The sequence below is a fragment of the Oryctolagus cuniculus genome, chromosome X (assembly GCF_964237555.1).
Source record: "Oryctolagus cuniculus chromosome X, mOryCun1.1, whole genome shotgun sequence".
NCBI lineage: Eukaryota > Metazoa > Chordata > Mammalia > Lagomorpha > Leporidae > Oryctolagus > Oryctolagus cuniculus.
In genome coordinates this window covers 7,898,809-7,914,449 of record NC_091453.1, presented here as the reverse complement: position 1 = coordinate 7,914,449, position 15,641 = coordinate 7,898,809, and the positions used below count along the sequence as shown (strand labels likewise).

The 15,641-nt window shown below is 40.6% G+C and overlaps 2 protein-coding genes across 3 annotated transcripts in view; both read right to left on the bottom strand.

The window, feature by feature from the left end:
• The window catches only part of MBTPS2 (membrane bound transcription factor peptidase, site 2), a 45,233-nt gene that overhangs the window by 21,067 nt on the left and 8,525 nt on the right, over window positions 1-15,641 (bottom strand). The window contains exons 4-5 of the mRNA XM_002719970.5: window positions 10,834-10,937; window positions 8,075-8,202 (exon numbers count right to left, since the gene is read on the bottom strand). Coding sequence (XP_002720016.1) covers window positions 8,075-8,202; window positions 10,834-10,937 — 232 coding nt within the window. The remainder of the gene's footprint in view (window positions 1-8,074; window positions 8,203-10,833; window positions 10,938-15,641) is intronic.
• YY2 (YY2 transcription factor) lies at window positions 1,938-4,075 on the bottom strand. 2 transcript variants are annotated; one of them, XM_017349933.3, is made up of 2 exons: window positions 3,418-4,075; window positions 1,938-3,309 (listed from the first exon to the last, which is right to left on the bottom strand). In XM_017349933.3, the coding sequence occupies exons 1-2, from the start codon at window positions 3,932-3,934 to the stop codon at window positions 2,837-2,839; spliced, it is 990 nt and encodes a 329-aa protein (XP_017205422.2). In that variant the 5' UTR covers window positions 3,935-4,075; the 3' UTR covers window positions 1,938-2,836. The 2 variants fall into 2 exon arrangements, with proteins under 2 accessions (XP_017205422.2, XP_069923291.1); XM_070067190.1 differs by having other exon boundaries at window positions 1,938-4,075.

Here is a 15,641-nt window from a genome sequence, read left to right as displayed (position 1 = left end):
GAGAGAGAGACAGAGAGAAAGGTCTTCCTTTTGCCGTTGGTTCACCCTCCAATGGCCGCCGCGGCCGGCGCGCTGCGGCCAGCGCACCGCGCTGATCCGTTGGCAGGAGCCAGGAGCCAGGTGCTTTTCCTGGTCTCCCATGGGGTGCAGGGCCCAAGCACCTGGGCCATCCTCCACTGCACTCCCTGGCCACAGCAGAGAGCTGGCCTGGAAGAGGGGCAACCGGGACAGAATCCGGCGCCCCAACCGGGACTAGAACCCGGTGTGCCGGCGCCGCTAGGCGGAGGATTAGCCTAGTGAGCCGCGGCGCCGGCCTCCAGATATATCTTTTAAAAACCCCAGGGGAGCTGGGTGTTTGGCCCAGCTGTTAAGCCACCAGCTGGGACAGCAGCACCCCCTATCAGAAAGCCTGGGTTTGAGTCCAGGCTCTGCTTCTGATTCCAGATTCTTCCTAATGCACTGAAAGGCAGCAGGTGATGGCTCCCCATGTGGGAGCCCTGGATCAACTTCCTAGTGCCTGGCCCAGCCCTGCCACTGGGAGAATGAGGGGACTCAATCAGCAGACAGGAGCTCTCTCTCAAACAAATAAAAATTTTCAAAATCACCAATAATATGATTTTGCTTTTTATTTATTTTGGAATTTTCCCATATTTATACATATCTATCCCATTTCTTATATGTCACAAATTCATTTTAATTAACATAAATTTATTTATAAAGTTCTCTACCATTGATCATGTAGGTCATTTTAATATTTTCTTACAATGCTGCAATAAACAGCTTTGCTAATATGGTTATGTACCTAATTAAGTCTGCTTCTGGGAGGGTATGGAAAATTACCTAAAAATGGAATCGTTGGGTCAAGACTTGGGCACTGAAATTGACCTCCAATGAAATCTTCCATCTCCTGATTTACTCCTTAGATGGCCGAAACAGTCAGTGTTGGGCCAGGCCAAAGCCAGGAGGCAGGAGTTTCATCTGGGTCTCCCAGATGGGTGCAAGGGCCCAAGTACTTGAGACATCTTCCACTGCTTTCCCAGGAACATTAGCAGGGAGCTGCATCAGAAGTGGAGCAGCCAGGACACAAACAGGTGCCCATATGGGATGTCGGCAGCATAGGCAGCAGCTTAAACTGCTGAGCCTCAGCAGCAGCCCCTATGTGTGTTTCTTTTGTCTGCCAGCTGTGTATTTCTAGACATCGCCTATTGACATCTTGGCTCATTTTTTGACTGGGTTGCTTTTTATTATTTAAAAAAACTAGTTTGTTTATATTATTACTTATAATATATATATTTGGGGAATTGGGTCCTCTGTAACAGGTATTATAATTTTCTATTCCCAGTTTATTTTGCTAGGTTTGTAGTTTCATCTATATAGACATTTAAAATTTTGCGGTGGTTAAATGGCTCCTTTGTGTTAAGTGTTTCAGATAGAAGATATCTATATTTTCTTAAACTGCTTTCATAGCTTCATTAACACAATTAAAACCCCTATAATTCTTTGAGGCACTAGAATTTATTCTGGAGAAACTAATTTAGAATACTGTGTCCACTTGCCACATCCCTACCCACTACTAGTTGCTCGTCACAAAAACAAGGCATGAACGGTTGAGCAGAGGTGGTGTCACTGATTCCTGCACTCCCGGAGTGCTCTCCTATTGCCATTCAGGCATGCAGCTGCTAACAGATCACCCCGTCCAGATTCTGGATCTGCCCACAATGGCCAAGTGGCAATGAGGGTGGTGCAGCACACATATTTCCTGCATCTAAACAACCTCTTTTCCATTAGTGATTTGTTTCTAAGTACACCTCTGGAATCTCTGCTACAGCTTTTACTTTCTCTAGAGCAAGGTTTCTTAACAGTGGCACTACTGCCAATAGTACCCTCCTTTTCTTTATTTTGTAACAGCTATATTTTACACAGGCGAACTACTGTTGTTTTCTTCTTTATAACAAGTATTTTATTTTTGCCTTTTTTGATTACAAAGGATGTACATGTCAGATGTTAAAACTCCATATATGTACAATATCATCTACTGAGCATTACTCTGATGTAACAAAGACATTATTCTAAGCAACAGCATCTGGTAGTATTTATGGGAAAATAAAATGACTAAAATGTTTAAATTGGCAAATACTATTAAATTATCTAATATTCAAAACTCCAAAATTCAAAGCAGCTAAAGGATAGTTATGAAAAAATGTGTTAACATCACAGAATATAACCAAAACTAAAACAGAAAACAAAACTTTCATGGCTTTCTTCCCTCTCTGAGATTATCAATTATATGTCATTTTTAAGAAGAAAAATACATATGTACATATTGTTCATTTTTTTAAAGAAAATATATTGCAGATAAAGTTATCAACCTCCAGAAAAAATATAAAGAATTATTAAGTCTATTCCTAAAAGTATAAACATGAACACCTGAAAAAGATAATAAGCAATAAGTCAACTTCACATCTATAAGAAACATGAACATATGAAAAATTTAAGTTAATCTCACATTTATAAGAAAAGTCCCATTTTTAATACAGATGTATAAAGAATTGTCTTTTGATGCAAGGTTCATGAAATCTTCTCTTATTGGGACTAAACTTCATCAAAAACACCATTACAGAATGAGATAAAACATCTTAGCAATATTATCTTATGTAAAGGTTTACTTTAAGAAAAAAAAAGCTTACGTTTTATTCTTACTATATCAAAACACAACCTTTAGATAAAAAGAATTAATTTTTTAAACTCTTTCTTACAAACAATACAACAACACTATTAGTTCCTAACCACAACTACTGGAAACACTTCCCAAGTTTGAGAATGATCTTGCTTCTTTTCACTGGCTGGCTTTGTTCTTAGCATGCGTTAAGATGTGTGACTTCAGGTTAGTTGACTGAGCGAACCTCTTATTACAGGCATCATAAGGGCAAACAAACGGCTTATCTCCGGTGTGGATTCGCACATGGGTGCGCAGATTGAAATCCAGGGAAAAGCGTTTTCCGCAGCCTTCGAACATGCACTGAAAGGGCTTCTCTCCAGTGTGAACCAGTTGATGTCGTTTTAGCTTCGAGTTCTCAATAAAAGCTTTGCCGCACTCTGTGCACACGTGGACCCTGGGACCGTGGGTGTGCAGATGTTTTCTCATGGCACAGTTATCCCTGAACATCTTTTCACAGTCTTTATGAGGGCAAGCTACTGTCCTCGAACTACTGTCCTGGGGTTTTCTCGGCTTCATTTTGGCAAATTCGGCAAGCTGTTTGGGGTCTGAGAGGTCAACAACAGGTATTCCTCCAGGAGGAAGTTTCTTCCCTGTGAAGTACTCAGAATAATCAGAACTTGAACCATCACTCTGGCTGCCACCCACCGTATTACACTCCCTTTTACTGCTAGAGGACCACATGGTGACAGAGAACTCACCCTCCAGCGTTTTGATCGGCACCTGCTTCTGCTCCCACTTCTTGCTGCTCCCTGCCGCGGCCTCACTGCTACTGCGAGCTCGGAAGCTGCCCTGCTTTCTGCTTGCCTTCCTGCCGTAGTTGCAGGCCAACGATGGCTCACAGGTCAGGCTCTGCTGAACGTCCTCGGCGCTCCCCTGCACCGGGATGACCCTCTCGTCTCCGTAGTCACTGGTACCCTGCAGGTTGTCTGAGTCGTAACAGCCCACCACTTCCTCTCGGGTCTGCACCATGATCAACTCCTGGTCATGGTCCCCATGGAAGAAGCTGTTGGTGACAAGCGGCTGCAGAGCGATCAGGGGTGGGTGGTAGTGGCCACCGTGAACCCAGTTGCCGCTGACATCTTCGTACACATCGACCGCCTGCACTGGCATAGTAGCCATCGGCACAGTCTCTGACCCGGCCTGGTGTAATTCCACCATCTCTGTAGCAACGCCCGAGTTTTCCGTAGGGTTGTACAAAGCGTTGTACGAGGCCATGGCTCAGCCAAGCAGTTTTGGCCCTCGGCAGCTCGTGAGCGGCTGAAAAGCAGTTAAAACAGGCTGAGCGGAGAGAGCGAACTCTGGAGAGAAGCGGGAACTCCAGAACGCCGCTGACGGTTGAAGAGGAAGAAGCGGGTGCTTCTGGGAGTGTCCAGCGCGTGTGCGTGGGCAATCCACGCATGCGCTTGTGGCCATTCCGTTAGCGAACGCGCGCGTGCCACGGCCCCTCCTTTTGGTACTCAGTGCACACGCTCAGGCTCGCGCCAGCCCCGAGCGGCCTCGCTCACCTATTGGTTGCCGAGTCTCCAGGCAGTAAACAAGCTCCTTACTGAATTTCTCTATAATTAATTTCAGTCGATTTTCTTGTCTCACTGGGACCACGGATATAACAGTATGTATGGATAAGGGGGGCCCTACTCCTAATATTTATACAGCGTTTTTTTTTTCCTTGTATTTAATCCCGCTGACCCACATTTACAGACCAACATTTAATAATACCAATAATAGTTGATAGCAAGAAATCTCCATTTGTCCTAAGTATCCAAAGGTTTCTACTTTTACTAAGGATTTTTTTAACCATTATTGGATATTGAGTTTTGTTAAATACTGTCTCAACTTCTGAGATGAGGATTTTTTTGGCATATCATGTGTCTGTAGGATGTTTTTTACGGGTAGTATCAGATATATCAGTGACATAATAGATTAAAAAAGACAACGTGGGGCCAGCGCTGTGGCATAGCTGGTAAAGCCGCCGCCTGCAGTGCCGGTCCCAGCTGCTCCTCTTCCTATCCAGCTCTCTGCTATGGGCTGGGAAAGCAGTAGAAGATGGCCCAGGTGCTTGGGCTCCTGCACCCGTGTGGGAGACCGGGAAGAAGCTCCTGGCTCCTGGCTTTGGATCAGCACAGCTCCGGCCGTTGTGGCTAGTTGGGGAGTGAACCAGCAGATGGAAGACCTCTCTCTCTATATATATCTGCCTCTGCGTCTCCTCTCTGTTAACTTCGACTTTCAAATAAATAAATCTTAAAAAAAATAAATAAAAGAACATGCCATCCTCAAAATAAAAAAAAAAAAAGACAACCTGACTTTCTTTTCCATGTGATCTGGAAAGTTTATGCTACACTGGAACTAAAAATAAAAATATTTTAATTGATTAATTTCTCCTATTGCAATTATTTGCCCTATTTAGATTTTTTTCCCCCTCATCTCCTGTGGAGTTAATTTCAGCTATTTTTATTTTCCTACATTTATCCAGCTTTTTGAAAATTTTCTTACAGAGATGAACAAAGAACACTTATAATTATTTAATTTTTTCTGTATCAGTTGTCATTCCTCAATCTAACTGTTGCTTCTGTCTATACATGCTTTTTCCCAGTTTCACCTTTTTATTAATCAAAGAACTCTTAGATTTTCTTTAAGATTTATTTTATTTATTTGAAAGGCAGCATTACAGAATGAGACAGAGAGGTCTTTCATCCACCGGTTCATTCCCCAAATGTCCACAGTGGCAGGGGCTAGGCTAGATCGAAGCCAGGAGCCCAGCATTTTATCCTGGTCTGCTGTATGGGTGGCAGGGGCCAAGTACTTGGGCCATCTTCTAATGCTTTCCCAGATGCATTAGCAGGGAACCGGATCAGAAGTGGAGCAGCTGGGACTTCAACGGTTGCTCACATGGGATGCTGGTGTCGTGAGTGGCAGCTGAATCTGCTGTGTCACAAAACCAGCCCCAGAACTTTCAGATTTAACAGTTCAATGTAGCTTTTCTCTAAAATATTATTTTCTGTGTGATCCTTACTAATTTCATCATTTAACTATTTTATAATTTTCATATTTTAATTGAGTGCCTAACTGATTGATTTTCATTTCTAAATGCCTAATAATTGCCTAAGGCAGTGACTTTTCCGTTTAGCCAAACTACATATCCCAGAAAAATGATTTTGTTATCATCGTTTTTAAATTTTTATTTTATCATATAATGCTATCATTATACTACAGTTGTGGTTTTGAATTAAATTGATCCAAGTTATCATTAAGATAAATATATAAATTTATTTTTTTAAAATATTTTATTTTATCTGAAAGAGTTACAGAGAGAGAGAGAGAAGGGGAGGCAGAGAGAGAGAGTGGTCTTCCAGCCACTGGTTCACTTCCCAATTGGCTGCAATGGCCGGAGCTATGCCAATCCAAAGCCAGGAATCAGGAGCTTCTTCCAGGTCTCCCATGTGGGTACAGGGGCCCAAGGACTTGGGCCATCTTCTACTGCTGTCCCAGGCCATAGCAGAGAGCTGGATTGAAAGTGGAGCAGCCAGGACTCGAACTGGTGCCCATATGTGATGCTGGCACTGCAGGTGGCGGCTTTACCGGGTATGCCACAGCGCTGACCCCTAAATATATAAATTTCAAGTGAATTTTATCTAGGTTCCTACTCTTATACTTGGGAATTTATTGAGCTTTTCTTTGTGCACTTATAACACGGTCAATTTTTATACGTTTCATTGACACTTGACAAGAAAACTATCTTCTGTATTCCTCATAAAGAATCTGACTTACCTAATTTTACCTTACTGATTAGATTTTTTTATACTTATCTACCATGTGTTAAGAGATGAGTATCTATATTATAGTTCTGTTTTTCCTTGTACTTTTTCTGTTTTTGTTGTGTACTTCGATGGTTACTTGATATAGTAAGATTCACAACTATTACATTTAAACTGTGGCTTGTACTCCTAATTATTAAGTGGTTCCCTATATGTAACCGAGAGCTTTTATGTTCTATTCACATTTGCATGGTGTGTTCTCATCATAATTTTAATTTCAATCTTTTTAAGCAATTTCTTAGATGAATTTCTTTTGTGCATCACAAATTTGCGATGTTTTAAATCCAAACTTAAGGGTATTTCTCTTTAATAGGTGAGCTTATCTCATTTATATTTATTTACAAAATAAATGTGTTTTGATCTTAAGTTTTTTACCTTATTTTATCTTTTGATGTAATTTGTTTTCTGGGGCCAGGACTGTGGCACAGCGGGTAAGGCCACTGCCTGTGGTACTGGCATCCCATCTGGGCACTAGTTCAAGTTCCAGCTGCCCACTTCCAATCCAACTCTCTGCTGTGGCCTGAGAAAGCAGGGGGTGCTTGGGCCCCTGCACCCATGTGGGAGACCTGGAAGAAACTCCTGGCTTCAGCTCAGCCCAGCTCCAGCTGTTGCAGCCATTTAGAGAGTGAACTAGCAGATGGAAGACCTCTCTCCTTCTCTGTTAACTCTGCCTTTCAAATAAACCTTAAAAAAATTTGTTTTCTTTGGTCTGTATTTCATGCTTTCACCCTGATAATTTAAAGAATTTATGTGTTTTTAGATCTTGTAGTGTGTGTTTATAATCTTAAGTGATACACTCAAGTCTCTATTTCTTGATTTAAAACTTTAGGCAGATGCTTTCCACTGTGTAGTTGAGGAAATTAGTACTTGGATTTACAGTTCCCACCTCCAGTTGTTTTTTTATTTTTATTTTTTTGTTAGTTCTCTTATTTTCACAGGTTTTCCCAAGAATTCTAACTCCATGCTTACTTAGCTTCAGTTACTCCTTTTTTTTAAAGAGATGCATGGTTGTGGTGGATTGGATGTGCTTTGTGTCAATTTAGCTCAGATGGAACTCTGTTTATCAGAAATTTCTTTCCTATATAGCCATATATCTCCAAATGATGGTTTCAAATGAACTCTGACACAGCTAGAATTTACCATCCATCCTGGCATATCATTCTTTTTCCATTCCTGAATTCTTTTACCTCTTGATTGATTCTTTGTGTTTCTCCTTGATTTGATGCACTGTATTTTAGCTCAGTTGATATCCTTTGTACTTTGTGGTTTCAGCCTTGTGGCCATTTCTTGGCTTCAGAAAAATGAAGTTTTCCTCTATTATTTTCTATATAAGTTTTTAATAATGTATGTTATTTCAGTTGATTTTAAAGAAGAAACAAATTATTTTCCTGGACTACTTCTGAGGGAGTCTTATAAACTGAATTTACTAACCGAAAGATAACATGTTGTCATTTGTGATATACTTCCTCTAAAACCACTAACCACACACAACAAAACAAAAAAACAAAATCACATATGCACATTAAAAAAATAAATCTGTTACCTGCACAAAATATCCTTAGCTGCTGGACTGGTGATATAAGTTGCAAGTGAGTGGTGAACAGATCAACAAATGCTCCAGGATAAATAATAAAGAGAAAAATTCCAAAGCCATTAAATCGAACTTGTTCCCTAAGAAATCACATAAGAAAAAGGAATTCACTAATATGATTATATCTGTCAAATTACTAATGTATGCAATCTTAAAACTTCTCATTATAAATCAAATTCTTACTTACAAAAGAAAAAAGTCACTCTGGACAGCAAAATAAAAAACATTGTGTCTACATTATGCATACTCAGAATTTTATAAAATAGTGAACAGATTTGGTTGCCTGTGAAAATGAAGTTTATAAAATAGAGCATTCTGAAATAGATTTACAACTTCAAAAGTTTTAAAACCAATATGCCAAGCAAATTGAAATTAGTCACATATATAAAGAAATGCTTAACAATTCTATGAGAAAGTAAATGAAAAACATTTTTATGGTATACTATTAACTATTGTCAGAGTCACAGGAGAACATATAATCTGAGTAAATATCTTAATTCTTACATTTGTCTTAGCTATTATAAACAAAGGTGGTGATTTATCTCAGTGTATTCCTGTTGAGCTAATATTAATATAAATATATTTTTTAAAGATTTATTTATTTATCTGAAAGGCAGAGTTACAGAGAAGGGGTGGGGAAGTCTTCCAACCACTGGTTCACTCCCCAGATGGCCACAATGGCCAGAGATGTGCTGATCCAAAGCCAGGAGCCAGGAGCTTTTTCCGGGTCTCCCATGTGGGTGCAGGGGCCCAAGCACTTGGGCCATCTTCTACTGCTTTCCCAGGCCACAGCAGAGAGCTGGATCAGAAGAGGAGCAGCCAGGACTCAAACCGGCACCCATATGGGTTTTGCAGGTGGCATCTTTACCCAGTACGCCACAGTGCTGGCCCCCATAAATACATTCTTAAAAGGACAATGTTCAAATTGTCCTTATGAGAAATATGTTCATCATTTCATTTTCTACAAATGGATATATTTAATACTTTCATAAGAGGAAACAGGTACTCTAGAAAAAGCATCAGTTAAATATATTGTGCTGTCATTTAATACTAAAAATTTATGATAACTGTATAATTCATTGTTGGTAATCAGGATTTTATAAAAAATTGTCCATTATTTCACATATTGTGAATTAGTAAACTTAATAATGATGCTTCTCTATATAAAACCTAAAGGCTGCAAAGCTAAAAATCTGAAAGCAAAGGTGAAAAAGGTGGCCAATGCTGTGGCACAGCGGGTTAAAGCCCAGCCTGTGGTGCTGGCATCTCATATGGCTGTTGGTTCTAGTCCCGGCTGCTCCACTTCTGATCCAGCTCTCTGCTATGGCCTGGGAAAGCAGTAGAGGATGGCCCAAGTCCTTGAGCCCCTGCACCCACTTGGGAGACTCAAAAGAAGCTCCTGACTTGGGATCAGCTCAGCTCCGGCCATTGCAGCCATTTGGGGAGTGAACCAGTACATGGAAGATCTCTCTCTCTGTCTCTACCTCTCTCTGTAACCCTTTCAAATAAATAAAATTAAAAAAAAATTTAAAAAAGATGAAAAAGATAAAAATGTTGTTGTCCTTTTAAGCTACTATTGCCCACATATGTGTAACAGTAGATCATCTGTCAAGTTAAAGGTTTATTAAGGGCCAAAAACTCTTGTTCATAAGCAATGGAAGTAACAAGAAGTGATTACATTTTCTTTAAAACAGTGGTTCTTAAACTTTTCTCTGTTCCATATACACAAAGGCTAAAACATTTCCATCAGCACACCTGCTGATTATGGCAGTAATTATCACTGGCAGTGGCGAGGGGAGTTGTGACATGCACTTTTCTCATCACAATTTTTAAATGTAGAAGGCCTTTAAAAGCTCAGGTATAATTATGATGACACACTGACGTCGCAGGTCTTACTCTCTTTTCTTCCACTTGAATTTCTAGATAGGCTTTGATATTTCTTAATCCTAGAGCTTTCAATTTTCTTCCTCTAACTAGCACAGGACAAGAGCAGAAGCAGGAAATTATTTCAACTGATAAGCCAAAGAAAGGACTGATAGGTAGGTTCAGAGCAGTGGTTATCATTCCGACCCAAGGATAAAGATTAGCTTTCGGGATTAGATGAAAAACCTTGAGATAACCATGCTGGCAAAAGGCAAAGGACAGAAAGGTCCACATTATAGATATGCACATGGTTAATTGAGCAGATTTTTGAACATAGTAACTTTTACTATAAAAGAGAAGCTGCTTCAAGTAACAAATGATGGATATACACTGGGTAATATCCACACAAAGAAAATAGTGAAGTATCTGGCTGGCGCCGCGGCTCAATAGGCTAATCCTCCACCTAGCAGCGCCGGCACACCGGGTTCTAGTCCTGGTCGGGGTGCCGGATTCTGTCCCAGTTGCCCCTCTTCCAGGCCAGCTCTCTGCTGTGGCCAGGGAGTGCAGTGGAGGATGGCCCAAGTGCTTGGGCCCTGCACCCCATGGGAGACCAGGAGAAGCACCTGGCTCCTGCCATTGGATCAGCGTGGTGCGCCAGCTGCGGCGGCCATTGGAGGGTGAACCAACGGCAAAGGAAGACCTTTCTCTCTGTCTCTCTCTCTCACTATCCACTCTGCCTGTCAAAAAAAAAAAAAATAGTGAAGTATCAAATGAAGCAGATTTTACTAATAAATCTTCCTAAATTAAAAGCTTCTTTGCATGTAGTTGAAAGAAAAAACTATTGTTACCTAATAGCTGCTATCCCGTGTCCAATTTCATGTACAACACCACTAATGAGGACTGCAGCAAAGAAATACGTCAGCTGATTGACTGGCAAATTTATACCAGGAACCTGTTCAAAGACAAAATATAGCAGTAATTATCAGTGGAGGTGAAAGGGAACCCCACTTGGGCACCAAGAGACATGATTTTTACTAAATGTTAGAACTTAAAATCCCAAAGATTGTTTTATAAACTAAAAGTAACATGAACATCAAGGTTAACTTCTTTACTTCTATCATAATAAAAAGCAAAAATAGCAATGAGTTTTTTGAACCAGGTAGTTTCTATGGATCAGCTACACCACCAATGGAGAGAGAGTAAGAAACACTACATGAAAAACTGCAAACTCTACTTCCTGAAATCTTCATCATGGGAAACAATGAGGAAGCACAGCAAAGTGCCAAGGAATAAAAGGTGGCAGTTACAGACTGAATCCCCAGTTTGGGAATTCTCGTTCAAATTCCGTCTTTCTTCTGAACTGTTACTGCAAGGTTCCAATTACTTACGTTATTAGGGACCCTCCCTTCCCAAATTAGAGAGTTTCCTTTAATATTCTCAAGTTATAATGGAGAGTTGGTGATGAAAGCTAGCGCGATCAAAAGCCTGATCAGTTGAGAGCACCATGCCCTTCATTCTATCCTACTACAATGGTCAGAAAAATAGTATCAGAGATACACAAATACTATATTAAAACTAAAGTTTAGTGTGGAAATTAAGGCACTCGGAACACACAGACATGTTAACAGACATAAGAAGCAGTACTTGTCCTGCAATCATGTGCTCCTAAAACACTGCACGCGTATATATCATTGCATTGCTGCACAAGACAATAATTTCTGATAGCCAAGAGTCTTCTACTAAGATAAACAATCACTCCCAAGTAAAGCCACCTGTTGAGGGGAAATTCTGTAAATTAGGCTAGGTGGGGCACACTAGGGCAATGAATACAGCTTATATACTGAGCATCTACTTCTCAGTCCACAGTTGGGACCCAGAAGGTCTGGAGAAAATTACATCTTTATTATATGTTATATTAATTATAAAATATGCTTAAAGCAGTAAAACTAGAAAACTCAAAGAAAAATAGAAGCCTATAACCCTATTCTCCAAACACAGAACAGCAAAAATCTATTTTCAATGCTTTGACACATGTCCTTCTAAGTCTTTTTGCATACATGCATTTCTTAAAAATATACTTTCACTATGTTTTTTTAAACTTGCTGTCACTTAACAGTACCATAAATATTTTCCCATGAGCATTTTCTAAAGTTTATTTATTTTTATTTATTTGAAAGGCAGAGCTACATAGAGAGATAGACATTTGTGAGTTCACTCCCTTAAAGTCCATAACAATCAGGACTTGGCCATGCTGAAGCCAGGAGCCGGAATTCCATCCACGTCTCCCACATGGGTGAAAGCGACCCAAGTACTTAAGTCATCATCTGCTGTCCCCCAGGGTGCGCGTAGCAGGCACCTGGATCAGAGGTGGAAGCAGGACTCAACCCCAGGCACTCTGATAGGGAATGCAGTTGTCCCAAGAGGGGGCTTAACCTGCTGTAACTCAACACCTGCCCCAGTATTTTCTGATTCCATATGATTTGCAACACCCACATTATATTCTATTGGATGAACTGTTGGGCATTTAGTAGTCTAAAAATTTCTGCTCTTATACACAAATACTCAAATATTTTGGGGTATAATTTCTTAGCTGAGCAAGTTGTTAAGGGCTCACGTTCTGAGGACTTATTATTTTGTTTGAGGTCCTGACATCATCACCAACTACCTAAATAACCTTGAGGAAGCGGACATTATTTCACCAACACTTCAGGTTCTTCATCGTTAAAATAGAAAGAACCACATCTGCATACAAGGTAATTTTCAGCCTTAATTCAGCTGATCTTTGCTAAATGCTTAACATTATGCATCTGAAACAGTTTAACAGATGCTATTACAACACATAATTTAAAAGATTTTGATATATTTAACCAAGCTGCTCTTCAAAAGCAGGTCCTTCCATAATATTGGGCAAGATTATTTTATTCAAATCTGAAATTTGGTTTACATATTTTGGTCATTAGTAAAGCTGAACTTTCTCCTGATTTTTCACCATTGGTCTTTTGGGAGTTGCCTATTCATGACTTAGTTTGTCTTCTAAAGTATCCATCTTTTTCTTACTGATCTGTAAGGTCACTTTCAAATATTAGTATTGGTCCTTTGTAATACACGTCACAAATGTACTCCCCAGTTTGTCTTTTAATTTTATTTTGCTCATGATTTTTACTAGATAAGAATTTTTAGGCAATAGTATCTACTAATATTCCATTCCTCCAATGCCAAGCATGAACTCTTAACATAAACTAGGGACTCTGGATGACACATTAGTGTAGGCTCCTCAGCTGTACAGAATAGACAGACCACTCTGGTGGGGGGATGTTGATAAAGAAGGAGGCTATGCATGAGTGGAGGTATGAGATATATGGCAAACCTCTGTACCTTTCTCTCAGTTCTACTGTGAAACTAAATCTGATCTAAAAAAATAAGATTTTTAAAGAATCAAATCTTAATAAAGGTGCCACTGTTACAGTCATAATAAGTTCATGGTTTGACAGATTTATGTTTTTGTCATTCTGTGCTCACAGAAACAATAACCAGTTTTTTTCTTCTATCAAGATCATCTATGATTTAAAGTTTTAATTCTAATTCACTTGGAATTTATTTTTGTACAAAACGAATTTCACTTTTTAAGCCTCATTTAGTAACCAAAGAGGAGATTTAAATATGCTGCTTGAATCATTTTTTAAATTCTATTAATTCCAAGTGTCCTTAAACTAGTTTTCATAATAATCATCTTTATTTATTTTTATTTTTAATTAATTTATTTGAAAGTCAGAGTTACACAGAGAAAGAAGGAGAGGCAGAGGGGGGGAGGTCTTCCATCCGCTGCTTCACTCCCCAGTTGGCCACAACGGCCGGACCTGTGCTGATCAAAGCCAGGAGCCAGGAGCTTCCTCCCAGTTTCCCGCGTGGGTACAGGGGTCCAAGGACTTGGGCCATCTTCTACTGCTTTCCCAGGCCATAGCAGAGAGCTGGATCGGAAGTGAGCAGCAGGAACTAGCACCGGCGCCCATATGGGATGCCAGCACTGCAGGCGGCAGCTTCACCTGCCATGCCACAGCACCGGCCTCTATTTATTTATTTTTAAAGATATATATATATATATATATATATATATATATATTTATTTATTTATCTGAAAGGCAGAGTTACAGCAAGAGAGGGAGAAATACAGAGATTTTCCATCTCTCGGTTCACTCCCCAAATGACCACAACAGCCAGGATTGGGCCAGGACTGGGCCAGGCCAAAGCCAGGAGCCTAGAACTCCAGCCATGTCTCCCATGTGGGTGGAAGGGGCCCAAGGACATGGGCCATCCTTTGCTGCTTTCCCAGGTAGCAAAGGAAGCCAATCAGCTAGGTCTTGAATGGGCACCCATATGGGATCCCAGTGCTGTAGCAGTTAGCTTAACCCACTGCGCCACAACACCAGCCCTAACATAATCTTCATTTTTAAATGGATGCATAATATGTCATTAAATGACACACCAATAATTTAATCATCCTACAATTAGATATTTTGGTTGTTTCTAATTCTTCATAATAATAAATAATATTAGGCTAAAGAGCTTGATGAACAAAATTTTGCCACTATATTTAGAAATATTTCCTTAAGCTAGAGTTCCAGTGCAGGAGTATAAAAAGATATGGACATCTTTATAATATTAATTATCTGCAATTCTCTTTTTTCATACCCTACTGAGTAACTTTTTTTAATGTGTATCAGTGTCCCTTTTTCTACAAACCTGCTCCATTCTCATGTTGTCAGGTATCTGCCTGCATAGTACAGTAGTTCTCTTTCCTCTGACTACTCTAAATTTAAATACTTAAGATTAATCTCATATATACTCACTAGATTACTAAATATCCTGTTGACCTTACATCTATTAAAAAAAAAATCAGTAAGCAAGGGGCTGGCATTGGGACCTAACAGGTTAAGCCACTGGCTGCAATGCTGCCATCCCATATGGATGCAGGTTTGAGTCCTGGCTGCTCTACTTCCGATCCAGCTCCTGCTAATGCGCCTGGGAAATCAGTAGAGGATGGCCTAGCAGATGCTTGGGCCCCTGTACCCACATGAGAGATCCAGAAGAGGCTCCTGGCTCCTGGCTTTGGCCTTGCCCAGCCCTAGCCATTGCAGCCATTTGGGGAAAAGAACTAGCAGATGAAAGATACCTCTCTTTCTCTCTCTGTAACTCTTTCTAATAAATAAAATAAATCTTTTTAAAAAAGCACTAAGGGTGGGCTGGCACTGTGGCATAGCGGGTAAAGCCACCGCCTGCAGTGCCAGCATCCCATAGGGGCACCAGTTCAAGTGCCAGCTGCTCCACTTATTTTTTTTTTTTTCTTTTTGAAAGGCAGACTTAGACATTGAGAGAGAGAAACAGAGAGAAAGGTCTTCCTTCCGTTGGTTCACCCCCAAAATGGCCACTATGGCCGGTGCGCTGCGCCGATCCGAAGGCAGGAGCCAGGTGCTTCCTCCTGGTCTCCCATGTGGGTGCAGGGCCCAAGCCCTTGGGCCATCCTCCACTGCCTTCCCCGGCCACAGCAGAGAGCTGGACTGGAAGAAGAGCAACAGGAACAGAATCCGGTGCCCCAACAGGGACTAGAACCCACAGGGGGAGGATTAGCCAAGTGAGCCACGGCGCTGGTTCCAGCTGC